The following is a 14,755-nucleotide window of genomic DNA, read 5'->3' as shown; positions in this document are numbered from 1 at the left end:
CAACGTGCACTAGATTATCGAAAATGGGTGTATACAACGTGGACTAGATTATCGAAAATGGGTGTATACAACGTGCACTAGATTATCGAAAATGGGTGTATACAACGTGGACTAGATTATCGAAAATGAGTGTCTACAACGTGGACTAGATTATCGAAAATGGGTGTATACAACGTAAACTTGCTCACATTAATTATCTGTATGTCAACAAGCTTCGGCTCCTGCAGACGCATTCTGGATCTTCATGGTTTCAACTGTACATGCTGACATTAATTTTCTATACGTCAACAAGCATCGGCCCCTGAAGACACATTCTAGCCGGGATCTTCATGGTTTCAACTGTACATGCTCACATTAATTCTCTGTATGTCAACAAGCTTCGGCTCCTGAAGACACATTCTAGCCAGGATCTTCATGGTTTCAACTGTACATGCTGACATTAATTATCTGTATGTCAACAAGCTTCGGCTCCTGAAGACACATTCTAGCCATGATCTTCATGGTTTCAACTGTACATGCTGACATTATTTATCTGTACGTCAACAAGCATCGGCCCCTGCAGACACATTCTAGCCAGGATCTTCATGGTTTCAACTGTACATGCTGACATTAATTCTCTGTATGTCAACATGCTTCGGCTCCTGGTGACACATTCTAGCCGGGATCTTCATGGTTCCATCTGTACATGCTCATATTAATTCTCTGTATGTCAACAAGCTTCGGCTCCTGCAGACGCATTCTAGCCGGGATCTTCATGGTTCCATCTGTACATACTCACATTAATTCTCTGTATGTCAACAAGCTTCGGCTCCTGCAGATACATTCTAGCAGCGATCTTCATGCTTCCATCTGTACATGCTGACATTAATTCTCTGTATGTCAACAAGCATCGGCCCCTGCAGACACATTCTAGCCGGGATCTTCATGGTTTCAACTGTACATGCTGACATTAATTCTCTGTATGTCAACAAGCATCGGCTCCTGCAGACACATTCTAGCCGGGATCTTCATGGTTTCAACTGTACATGCTGACATTTATTATATGTATGTCAACAAGCATCGGCATGCTGTACATGCTGACATTAATTCTCCATGTCTGTCTGTATGAAGTATGCCCATCCATATGGCGCCGAAATTGTCACTTCCAGCTATATGACGGTGATCTGCAAATATACGACAAGTAGACAAGTAGACTAGAGAAGTAGACAAGTAGACTAGACAAGTTAACGATTGATATTGTAAGCAAAGTAGCACAGCGTTGATGGTCGAGGACACGCAGTATCACGGAGTCTTGTGATGCTGAGACATACAGACTGCAGGTGAAGTTGTACCACGGAACACAAGAAGCACCTATGTGTATCAATGAGCAGGTATCACTGGTCGCGTTAATAACTGTCCCTTTATCTGAATGATGTCCTTTCTACTGATTGTCACCGGTAATAACATATATATATGTCCAATCGCAGTGTACGTTTATCTGTGTATCAGCTGGCCGACGACAATGTGAGCAATCAACAAACCTGTCAGTGTAACAGAGTAGAGGTCGGGTGAAACGGAAAATGTGTAAATGGACGGTGTTATTTATTATTGGCTATACAGGATATTTGTACCAACATAATGGATCACAACAACAATATTAATTCCGTTGTGAGTAGCAACAACAGAACCAGCCAAAACATTGTATTAAGCATAATTTCTATTTCAGATCAACTGACCCAGTTTACCATCATGAAGACATCGATATTCGGTGCTGTTAAATCATTAATTTGTGAATGGTAACCCTTATGTTTGTCATTGGAAGATAATTATGAGGTTCGAGCTACCAAGTGTGTAAAGAATGTGTTCATCGGTTTAGCACTAGTGTTTCATGTGTGTGTGCTCCGTTATGACAAATCAGTGAAACAGGGTCATGTCCACACTGATAAATAAATTTTAATACCGAAATCGTCTGTATGTTCACATAGTCACGTGATAATATGTACGGTTATGTGACCGACGATCTGTGATAAGGACAGTGGCAGTAGTTCGCAATGCCGAGAAGACCATATTTCCATCTGGTCGCTACCTTCCTGGCATATCTACAATATGCCCATGGCATACTCTACGCTCAACCGGAACAGATTCATCTGTCTTACGGCCGTAAGTATATTCAATATCACACCTTCACATATACAGTATACACACATGCCAATGACACCATTTATGACATGGTTACAGATGGCAAAACATATACTCATAGACACGAACAAGGGAACACATGAAAGTACAAATGTTCCTTTATTTATTTCTAGAATTTCACTCACGGTGCAACACATACCTTGTGAAGAAACCTGGAAAAGAATAAAGGAACACTTGTACGTTTGTTGTGCCCTTAAACGCACAATGGTCTTAAGTGCACAGAAATCATGATTTCTGTCCTCTTAAGACCATTGTGCGTTTAAGGGCACAACATACGTTCATGTGTTCCCTTGTTCGTTTCACTGAGTATATTTCCATTGGTGAAACAAAAAGAGGTTTGAATTCTTTCTTTTTTCTTGGACTGTCTTAGGGCCTTATTGGTTGCAGGTAACCAAGATCCGATGAAATGGAAACTAATATTTGACTTTGAACGTTGTAAGTGAACCACCTCGGATTATCGTGACCTAGAAACCAACATGTGGCGTTGCAGGTGACCCTTCTTCCATGATCGTGCCCTTGAACACCAATATTTGACATTGTACGTTGCAGGTGACCCGTCTTCGATGATCGTGACGTGGAACACATACAATGACACGAAGATACCAGTTGTGAAATACGGTTCCAGTCCTCTGGCGGTCAACCAGCAGGTTACTGGCTACAGCACCCACTTTGTGGACGGAGGGACGGAGCACAGGGCCCAGTACATACACAGAGTCGTCATCACTGGGCTTACTCCTGGACAGAAATACTGTAAGTATATGTAATGAGCTACGACTGTAGGCCTTCTCCCGAACATCAAATACTGTTAGTATATTAAGGGATTACGATCATGGCCTACTCCCGGAGAGACATACTGTAAGTATATGTAGGGGCCTGTATCATGGGCAGTGTAGGGGCCTGTGTCATGGGCCTACTCTTGGAGAGAAATACTGTAAGTATATGTAGGGGCCTGTATCATGGGCAGTGTAGGGGCCTGTATCATGGGCCTATTCCTGGAGAGAAATACTGTAAGTATATGTAGGGGCCTGTATCATGGGCCTACTCCTGGAGAGAAATACTGTAAGTATATGTAGGGGCCTGTATCATGGGCCTACTCCTGGAGAGAAATACAGTAAGTATATGTAGGGGCCTGTATCATGGGCCTACTCCCGGAGAGAAATACTGTAAGTATATGTAGGGGCCTGTATCATGGGCCTACTCCCGGAGAGACATACTGTAAGTATTTGTAGGGGCCTGTATCATGGGCCTACTCCCGGAGAGAAATACTGTAAGTATATGTAGGGGCCTGTATCATGGGCAGTGTAGGGGCCTGTATCATGGGCCTACTCCTGGAGAGAAATGTAAGTATATGTAGGGGCCTGTATCATGGGCAGTGTAAGGGGCCCGTATCATGGGCAGTAGGGGCCTGTATCATGGGCCTACTCCCGGAGAGAAATACTGTAAGTATATGTAGGGGCCTGTATCAGGGGCCTCCCGGAGTATGTAAGTATGGGCCTGTATCACTCCCGGAGAGAAATACTGTAAGTATATGTAGGGGCCTGTATCATGGGCCACTCCGGAGAAAATACTATATTAACGGAGCCCGTATCATAGGGAGCCTGTATCATGTAGGCTACTCCTGGAGAGAAATACAGTAAAGTATGTAGGGGCCTGTATATGGGCCTACTCCCGGAGAGAAATGCTGTAAGTGTAGGGCCTGTATCATGGGCCTACTCCCGGAGAGAAATACTGTAAGTATATGTAGGGGCCCATATCATGGGCAGTGTAGGGCCTACTCCCGGAAGAAATACTGTAAGTATATGTAGGGGCCTGTATCATGGGCCCTACTCCTGGAGAGAAATACTGTAAGTATATGTAGGGGCCTGTATCATGGGCCTACTCCCGGAGAGAAATACTGTAAGTATTTGTAGGGGCCTGTATCATGGGCAGTGTAGGGGCCTGTATCATGGGCCTACTCCCGGAGAGAAATACTGTAAGTATATGTAGGGGCCTGTATCATGGGCCTACTCCCGGAGAGAAATACTGTAAGTATATGTAGGGGCCTGTATCATGGGCCTACTCCGGAGAGAAATACTGTAAGTATATGTAGGGGCCCGTATCATGGGCAGTGTAGGGGCCTGTATCATGGAGCCTACTCCCGGAGAGAAATACTGTAAGTATATGTAGGGGCCTGTATCATGGGCCTACTCCCTGGAGAGAAGCATAGGGGCCCTGTCATGGGCAGTGTAGGGGCCTGTATCATGGGCCTACTCCCGGAGAGAAATACTGTAAGTATATGTAGGGGCCTGTATCATGGGCCTACTCCCGGAGAGATATACTGTAAATGTATATGTAGGGGCCGATGTATCATGGGCCTACTCCCGGAGACACTGTAACTGTATGTAGGGGCCTGTATCATGGGCCTACTCGGAGAGAAATACTGTAATCATATCATGGGCCTACTCCCGGAGATACATACAGAAGTCATGGGTAGGGGCCTGTATCATGGGCCACACTTCCTGAGAGAAATACTGTAAGTATATGTAGGGCCTGTATCATGGGCCTACTCCCGGAGAGAGAAATACTGTAAGATATATGTAGGGGCCTGTATCATGGGCCTAGGGGCCTGGAGAGAAATACTGTAGGAGAGATATATCATGTACAGTGTAGGGGAGCCTGTATCATGGGCCTACTCCTGAGAGAGAAATACTGTAAGTATTTGTAGGGGCCTGTATCATGGGCCTACTCCTGGAGAGAACATACATAAGAGGTATATGGGCCTGTATCATGGGTCTACTCCCGGAGAGAAATACTGTGAAAGCATATGTAGGGGCCCGTATCATGGGCAGTGTAGGGGCCTGTATCATGGGCCTACTCCCGGAGAGAGAAATACTAAGTAAGTATATGTAGGGGCCTGTATCATGGGCCTACTCCCTGGAGACATACTGTAAGTATTTGTAGGGGCCTGTATCATGTAGGGGCCTGTATCATGGGCCTCTCCCGGAGAGAAATACTGTATGAGGTATATGTAGGGGCCTGTATCATGGGGCCTACTCCCGGAGAGAAATACTGTAAGTATATGTAGGGGCTGGTATCATGTAAGCCTACTCAGGAGAGTATACTGTAAGTATTTATGGGGCCAATACATGTAAGCAGTGAGGGAGCCTGTATCATGGGCCTACTCAGGAGAGAATATACTGTAAAGTATATGTAGGGAGCCCTGTATCATGGGCCTACTCCCGGAGAGAAATACTGTAAGTATTTGTAGGGGCCCGTATCATGGGCAGTGTAGGGGCCTGTATCATGGGCCTACTCCCGGAGAGAAATACTGTAAGTATATGTAGGGGCCTGTATCATGGGCCTACTCCCGGAGAGAATATACTGTAAGATATGTTGTAGGGGCCTGTATCATGGGCCTACATGAGCCCCAGAGAGAAATACTGTAAGTATATGTAGGGGCCTGTATCATGGGCCTAGGGGCCACATCGGGAGAAATACTGTAAGTATATGTAGGGGCCTGTATCATGGGCCTACTCCCGGAGAGAAATACTGTAAGTATTTGTAGGGGCCTGTATCATGGGCAGTGTAGGGGCCTGTATCATGGGGCCTACTGGAGAGAAATACTGTAAGTATATGTAGGGGCCTGTATCATGGGCCTACTCCCGGAGAGAAATACTGTAAGCATTTGTAGGGGCCCGTATCATGGGCAGTGTAGGGAGGCCTGTATCATGGGCCTACTGGCCCAGGAGAGAAATACTGTAAGAATTATATGTAGGGGCCTGTATCATGGGCCTACTCCTGGAGAGAAATATATATAAGTATATGTAGGGGGCCTGTATCATGGGCCTACTCCCGGAGAGATACATAAGTGTAAGTATCATGGAGCAGTGTAGGGGCCTGTATCATGGGGCCTACTCCCGGAGAGAAATACTGTAAGTATATGTAGGGGCCTGTATCATGGGCCTCCTCCTGGAGGCCTGTATCATGCTAGGGGGCCTGTATCCATGGGCCCGGAGAGAATACTGTAAAGTATATGTAGGGGCCTGTATCATGGGCAGTGTAGGGGCCTGTATCATCTACTCCCGGAGAGACATACTGTAAGTATATGTATCAGGGGCCCGTATCATGAAATACTGTAGTATGTAGGGGCCTGTATCATGGGGCCTACTCATGGGAGAAATACTGTAAGTATATGTAGGGGCCTGTATCATGGGCCTACTCCCGGAGAGAAATACTGTCATGGGCATGTAGGGGGCCTGTATCATGGGCCTACTCCCGGAGAGAAATACTGTAAGTATATGTAGGGGCCTGTATCATGGGCCTACTCCCCGGAGAGAAATACTGTAAGTATATGTAGGGGCCTGTATCATGGGCCTACTCCCGGAGAGAAATACACTGTAAGTATTTGTAGGGGCCTGTATCATGGGCAGTGTAGGGCCTGTATCATGGGGCCTACTCCCGGAGAGAGAAATACTGTAAGTATATGTAGGGGCCTGTATCATGGGCCTACTCCCGGAGAGATACTGTACTGTAAGTATCATGGGCAGTGTAGGGGCCTGTATCATGGGCCTACTGTAGGAGAAATACTGAGCAGTGTAGGGGCCTGTATCATGGGCCTACTCCCCGGAGAGAAATACTGTAAGTATCTGTATCATGGCCCCTACTCCCGGAGAGAAATACTGTAAGCATATGTAGGGGGCCAATATCATGGGCAGTGTAGGGGCCTGTATCATGGGCCTACTCCCGGAGAGAAATACTGTAAAGTATATGTAGGGGGCCTGTATCATGGGCCTACTCCCGGAGAGACATACTGTAAGCATTTGTAGGGGCCCGTATCATGGGCAGTGTAGGGGCCTGTATCATGGGCCTACTCCCGGAGAGAAATACTGTAAGTATATGTAGGGGCCTGTATCATGGGCCTACTCCCGGAGAGATATACTGTAAGTATATGTAGGGGCCTACTCCCGGAGAGATATACAGTATGGAAGTATATGTAGGGGCCTGTATCATGGGCCTACTCCTGGGAGAGAAATACTGTAAGTATTTGTAGGGGCCCGTATCATGGGCAGTGTAGGGGCCTGTATCATTGGCCTACTCCCGGAGAGAAATACTGTAAGTATATGTAGGGGCCTGTATCATGGGCCTACTCCCGCAGAGAGAAATACTGTAAGTATATGTAGGGGCCTGTATCATGGGCCTACTCCCGGAGAGATATACTGTAAGTATGTAGGGGGTATCATGGGCCTATCAGAGAAATATAAAAAGTATATGTAGGGGCCTGTATCATGGGCCTACTCCCAGAGAGAAATACTGTAAGTATATGTAGGGGCCGTATCATGGGCAGTGTAGGGGCCTGTATCATGGGCCTACTCCCGGAGAGAAATACTGTAAGTATATGTAGGGGCCTGTATCATGGGCCTACTCCCGGAGAGATATACTGTAAGCATATGTAGGGGGCCTGTATCATGGGCCTACTCCCGGAGAGATCACTGTAAGTATATGTAGGGGCCTGTATCATGGGCCTACTCCCGGAGAGAAATACTGTAAGTATATGTAGGGGCCTGTATCATGGGCCTACTCCTGAGAGAGACATACTGTAAGAAACTGTGTGGTATATGTAGGGGCCTGTATCATGGGCCTACTCCCGGAGAGATATACTGTAAGTATATGTAGGGGCCTGTATCATGGGCCTACTCCCGGGAGAAATACTGTAAGTATATGTGGAGGGCCTGTATCATGGCCTACTCCCAGGAGAGAGATATAGTATAAGTAGGTATGTATCAGGGGCCTGTATCATGGAGCACTGTAAGTATATGTGGGGGCCTGTATCATGGCCTACTCTCGGAGACATATACTGTAAGTATATGTAGGGGCCTGTATCATGGGCCTACTCGGAGAGAAATACTGTAAGAGTAATACTGTAGGCCTGAATCCAGGCAGTGTAGGGGGCTGTATCATAGGCCTAGAGAAATACATGGGCAGTGTAAGGGGCCTGTATCATGGGCCCTACTCGTATATGGAGAGAAATACTGTAAGTAAGTGTATCATGGAGGAGAAATACCTGTATCAGGGACCTGTATCATGGGCCTACTCCCGGAGAGAAATACTACTGTAAGTATATGTAGGGGCCCTGTATCATGGGCAGTGTAGGGGATGGAGTAGCTACATCATGGGCCTAGTAGGGGGCCTGTATCATGGAGCCTACTCCCGGAGAGAAATACTGTAAGTATATGTAGGAGATTTGTAGGGGCCTGTATCATGGGCCTACTTCCCGGAGAAATACTGTAAATCATGGGTATCATGGGCAGTGTAGGGGCCTGTATCATGGGCCTACTCCCCCGGAGACTGTGTATCATGGGCCTGCCTCCCTATAGTAAGGGTATGTATGGGCCTACTCAGTGAGGGGGGCCTGTATCATGGGCCTACTCCCGGAGAGACATACTGTAAATTTGTAGGGGCCTGTATCATGGGCCTACTCCCGGAGAGAAATATAGAAAGTATGTAGGGGGCCTGTATCATGGGCCTACTCCCGGAGAGAAATAGAAAGCATCTTGTCTGAAATATATATAAGTAGGGGCCTGTATCATGGGCCTACTCCCGGAGAGAGAAATACTGTAAGTATATGTAGGGGCCTGTATCATGGGCCTACTCCTCCCGGAGAGAAATACTGTAAGTATATGTAGGGGCCTGTATCATGGGCCTACTCCCGGAGAGATACAGTAAGAAATTTGTAAGTATCATGGGCAGTGTAGGGGCCTGTATCATGGGCCTACTCCCGGAGAGAAATACTGTAAGTATATGTAGGGGCCTGTATCATGGGCCCTACTTGGAGAAGAAATGACTATATCATGGCCTCTGGGGAGAGAAATACTGTAAATCATGGAGGGGCCTGTATCATGGGCCTACTCCCGGAGAGAAATACTGTAAGTATATGTAGGGGCCTGTATCATGGGCCTACTCCCGGAGAGATATACTGTAAGTATATGTAATACTGTATAAGTATATGTAGGGGCCCAGATCATGGGCAGTGTAGGGGCCTGTATCATTGGCCCTACTCCCGGAGAAATACTGTAAGTATATGTAGGGGCCTGTATCATGGGCCTACTCCCGGAGAGAAATATACTGTAAGGGGAGAGATATGTATGTAGGGGCCTGTATCATGGGCCTACTCCTGGAGAATACTATGTAAGTATATGTAGGGGCCTGTATCATGGGCCTACTCCCAGGAGGAGAGAAATACTGTAGGGAGCCTGTATATGTAGTGGAGGGCCTGTATCATGGGCAGTGTAGGGAGGCCTGTAAGTCATGGAGGCCTATCCTGGAGCCTATGGTAATATATGTAAGTATCATGGGCCATGTAGGGGCCCGGAGAGAATCCCATACTGTAAGTATATGTAGGGGGCCTGTATCATGGGCCTACTCCCGGAGAGAAATACATGAGGTATATTTAGGGGCCTGTATCATTGGCCTACTCCCTGAGAGAAATACTGTAAGTATATGTAGGGGCCTGTATCATGGGCCTACTCTCCTGGAGAGACATATACTGTAAGTATATGTAGGGGGCCTGTATCATGGGCCTACTCCCGGAGAGAAATACTGTAAGTATTTGTAGGGGCCCGTATCATGGGCAGTGTAGGGGCCTGTATCATGGGCCTACTCCCGGAGAGAAATACTGTAAGTATATGTAGGGGCCTGTATCATGGGCCTATTCCCGGAGCAGAAATACTGTGTAGGGGCCTGTATCATGGGCCTACTCCCGGAGAGAAATACTGTAAGTATATGTAGGGGCCTGTATCATGGGCCTACTCCTGGAGAGACATACTGTAAGTATTTGTAGGGGCCTGTATCATGGGCCTACTCCCGGAGAGAAATACTGTAAGTATATGTAGGGGCCTGTATCATGGGCATACTGGGGGAATCATGGGCAGTGTAGGGGCCTGTATCATGGGCCTACTCCCGGAGAGAAATACTGTAAGTATATGTAGGGGCCTGTATCATGGGCCTACTCCCGGAGAGATATACTGTAAGTATATGTAGGGGCCTGTATCATGGGCCTACTCCCGGAGAGAAATACTGTAAGTATATGTAGGGGCCTGTATCATGGGCAGTGTAGGGGCCTGTATCATGGGCCTACTCCTGGAGAGAAATACTGTAAGTATATGTAGGGGCCTGTATCATGGGCCTACTCCCGGAGAGACATATACTGTAAGTATATGTAGGGGGCCTACATCATGGGCCTACTAGGGAGAGTATCATACTGTAAATCCTGTAAGTATGTAAGGGGCCTGTATCATGGGCCTACTCCCGGAGAGAAATACTGTAAGTATTTGTAGGGGCCTGTATCATGGGCAGTGTAGGGGAGAGACATACATGGGCATATATGTAGGGGGCCTGTATCATGGGCCTACTCCCGGAGAGAAATACTGTAAGTATATGTAGGGGCCTGTATCATGGGCCTACTCCTGGAGAGAAATACTGTAAGTATATGTAGGGGCCTGTATCATGGGCAGTGTAGGGGCCTGTATCATGGGCCTACTCCTGGAGAGACATACTGTAAGTATATGTAGGGGCCTGTATCATGGGCCTACTCCTGGAGAGACATACTGTAAGTATTTGTAGGGGCCTGTATCATGGGCCTACTCCTGAGAGAGATATACTGTAAGTATATGTAGGGGCCTGTATCATGGGCCTACTCCTCATGGGGAGATATACTGTAAGTATATGTAGGGGCCTGTATCATGGGCCTACTCCCGGAGAGAAATACTGTAAGTATATGTAGGGGCCCGTATCATGGGCAGTGTAGGTGCCTGTATCATGGGCCTACTCCTCGGAGAGAAATACTGTAAGTATATGTAGGGGCCTGTATCATGGGCCTACTCCTGGAGAGACATACTGTAAGTATTTGTAGGGGCCTGTATCATGGGCCTACTCCCGGAGAGACATACTGTAAGTATATGTAGGGCCTGTATCATGGGCCTACTCCCGGAGAGAAATACTGTAAGTATTTGTAGGGGCCTGTATCATGGGCCTACTGTAGGGGTATATCATGGGCAGTGTAGGGGCCTGTATCATGGGCCTACTCCCGGAGAGAAATACTGTAAGTATATGTAGGGGCCTGTATCATGGGCCTACTCCCGGAGAGAAATACAGTAAGCATTTGTAGGGGCCTGTATCATGGGCAGTGTAGGGGCCTGTATCATGGGCCTACTCCTGGAGAGAAATACTGTAAGTATATGTAGGGGCCTGTATCATGGGCCTACTCCCGGAGAGATATACTGTAAGTATATGTAGGGGCCTGTATCATGGGCCTACTCCCGGAGAGAAATACTGTAAGTATATGTAGAGGCCTGTATCATGGGCCTACTCCCAGGAGAGAAATACTGTATGTAGCCTGTATATGTAGGTGCCTGTATCATACATGGGCCTACTCCCTGGAGAGACATACTGTATGAAGTATAGTGTAGGGGCCTGTATCATGGGCCTACTCCCGGAGAGAAATACTGTAAGTAGTATATGTAGGGGCCCGTATCATGGGCAGTGGAGAGAAATACTGTAAGAAGTATTTGCAGGGGCCCTATCATCCCGGAGAGAAATACTGTAAGTATATGTAGGGGCCTGTATCATGGGCCTACTCCCCAGAGAGAAATACTGTAAGTATATGTAGGGGCCCGTATCATGGGCAGTGTAGGGGCCTGTATCATTGGCCTACTCCCGGAGAGAAATACTGTAAGTATATGTAGGGGCCTGTATCATGGGCCTACTCCTGGAGAGACATACTGTAAGTATTTGTAGGGGCCTGTATCATGGGCCTACTCTTGGAGAGACATACTGTAAGTATATGTAGGGGCCTGTATCATGGGGCCTACTCCTGGAGCCTACTCCTGGAGAGATATACTGTAAGTATTTGTAGGGGCCTGTATCATGGGCCTACTCCTCGGAGAGAAATACTGTAAGTATATGTAGGGGCCTGTATCATGGGCCTACTCCCGGAGAGACATACTGTAAGTATTTGTAGGGGCCTGTATCATGGGCCTACTCCTGGAGAGACATACTGTAAGTATTTGTAGGGGCCTGTATCATGGGCCTACTCCCGGAGAGATATACTGTAAGTATATGTAGGGGCCTGTATCATGGGCCTACTCCCGGAGAGAAATACTGAAATATGTTTGTAAGTATCATTGTAGTGTAGGGGCCCGTATCATCATGGGCAGTGTAGGGGCCTGTATCATGGGCCTACTCCCGGAGAGAAATACTGTAAGTATATGTAGGGGCCTGTATCATGGGCCTACTCCCGGAGAGAAATACAGTAAGCATTTGTAGGGGCCCGTATCATGGGCAGTGTAGGGGCCTGTATCATGGGCCTACTCCCGGAGAGAAATACTGTAAGTATATGTAGGGGCCTGTATCATGGGCCTACTCCCGGAGAGATATACTGTAAGTATATGTAGGGGCCTGTATCATGGGCCTACTCCCGGAGAGAAATACTGTAAGTATATGTAGGGGCCTGTATCATGGGCCTACTCCCGGAGAGAAATACTGTAAGTATATGTAGGGGCCTGTATCATGGGCCTACTCCCGGAGAGAAATACAGTAAGTATTTGTAGGGGCCTGTATCATGGGCAGTGTAGGGGCCTACTCATGGAGACATATACTGTAAGTATACTGTAGAGGGTATATGTAGGGGCCTGTATCATGGGCCTACTCCCCGGAGAGAAATACTGTAAGTATATGTAGGGGCCCGTATCATGGGCAGTGTAGGGGCCTGTATCATTGGGCCTACTCCCGGAGAGAAATACTGTAAGTATATGTAGGGGCCTGTATCATGGGCCTACTCCCGGAGAGATATACTGTAAGTATATGTAGGGGCCTGTATCATGGGCCTACTCCCGGAGAGACATACTGTAAGTATATGTAGGGGCCCGTATCATGGGCAGTGTAGGGGCCTGTATCATGGGCCTACTCCCGGAGAGAAATACTGTAAGTATATGTAGGGGCCTGTATCATGGGCCTACTCCCCGGAGAGATATACTGTAAGTATATGTAGGGGCCTGTATCATGGGCCTACTCCCGGAGAGAAATACTGTAAGTATTTGTAGGGGCCTGTATCATGGGCAGTGAAGGGGCCTGTACCATGGGCCTACTCCAGGAGAGAAATACTGTAAGTATATGTAGGGGCCTGTATCATGGGCCTACTCCCGGAGAGAAATACTGTAAGTATATGTAGGGGCCCGTATCATGGGCAGTGTAGGGGCCTGTATCATGGGCCTACTCCTCGGAGAGAAATACTGTAAGTATATGTAGGGGCCTGTATCATGGGCCTACTCCTGGAGAGACATACTGTAAGTATTTGTAGGGGCCTGTATGATGGGCCTACTCCCCGGAGAGACATACTGTTAGTATATGTAGGGGCCTGTATCATGGGCCTACTCCTGGAGAGACATACTGTAAGTATATGTAGGTGCCTGTATCATGGGCCTACTCCTGGAGAGACATACTGTAAGTATATGTAGGGGCCCGTATCATGGGCAGTGTAGGGGCCTGTATCATGGGCCTACTCCCGGAGAGAAATACTGTAAGTATATGTAGGGGCCTGTATCATGGGCCTACTCCCGGAGAGACATACTGTAAGTATTTGTAGGGGCCTGTATCATGGGCCTACTCCTGGAGAGACATACTGTAAGTATTTGTAGGGGCCTGTATCATGGGCCTACTCCCGGAGAGATATACTGTAAGTATATGTAGGGGCCTGTATCATGGGCCTACTCCCGGAGAGAAATACTGTAAGTATTTGTAGGGGCCTGTATCATGGGCAGTGTAGGGGCCCGTATCATGGGCAGTGTAGGGGCCTGTATCATGGGCCTACTCCCGGAGAGAAATACTGTAAGTATATGTAGGGGCCTGTATCATGGGCCTACTCCCGGAGAGAAATACAGTAAGCATTGTAGGGGCCCGTATCATGGGCAGTGTAGGGGCCTGTATCATGGGCCTACTCCCGGAGAGAAATACTGTAAGTATATGTAGGGGCCTGTATCATGGGCCTACTCCCGGAGAGATATACTGTAAGTATACGTAGGGGCCCGTATCATTGGCCTACTCCCGGAGAGAAATACTGTAAAGTATATGTAGAGGCCTGTATCATGGGCCTACTCCCGGAGAGAAATACTGTAAGTATATGTAGGGGCCTGTATCATGGGCCTACTCCCGGAGACATATACTGTAAGTATATGTAGGGGCCTGTATCATGGGCCTACTCCCGGAGAGAAATACTGTAAGTATTTGTAGGGGCCCGTATCATGGGCAGTGTAGGGGCCTGTATCATTGGCCTACTCCCGGAGAGAAATACTGTAAGTATATGTAGGGGCCTGTATCATGGGCCTACTCCCGGAGAGATATACTGTAAGTATATGTAGGGGCCCGTATCATGGGCCTACTCCCGGAGAGAAATACAGTAAGTATTTGTAGGGGCCCGTATCATGGGCAGTGAAGGGGCCTGTATCATGGGCCTACTCCCGGAGAGAAATACTGTAAGTATATGTAGGGGCCCGTATCAGAGAGGCTGTAAGTGTAGGGGCCCGTATCATGGGCAGTGGCCTCACTA

The 14,755-nt window shown here is 47.6% G+C and overlaps 1 protein-coding gene across 2 annotated transcripts in view; it reads left to right on the top strand.

Annotated features, from left to right (window-relative positions):
• The first annotated feature begins 1,983 nt into the window (after positions 1-1,983).
• The window catches only part of LOC124285168 (acid phosphatase type 7-like), a 29,029-nt gene continuing 16,257 nt past the window's right edge, over positions 1,984-14,755 (top strand). For both annotated transcript variants that reach the window (XM_046721350.1, XM_046721349.1), the window contains exons 1-2: positions 1,984-2,139; positions 2,728-2,928. In XM_046721350.1, coding sequence (XP_046577306.1) covers positions 2,031-2,139; positions 2,728-2,928 — 310 coding nt within the window. In that variant the 5' untranslated portion in view covers positions 1,984-2,030. The remainder of the gene's footprint in view (positions 2,140-2,727; positions 2,929-14,755) is intronic.

Source organism: Haliotis rubra, unplaced genomic scaffold, assembly GCF_003918875.1.
Source record: "Haliotis rubra isolate DU_JTF1 unplaced genomic scaffold, ASM391887v1 Scf354, whole genome shotgun sequence".
Classification (NCBI taxonomy): Eukaryota; Metazoa; Mollusca; class Gastropoda; order Lepetellida; family Haliotidae; genus Haliotis; species Haliotis rubra.
This window is presented reverse-complemented; position numbering and strand designations above follow the sequence as displayed.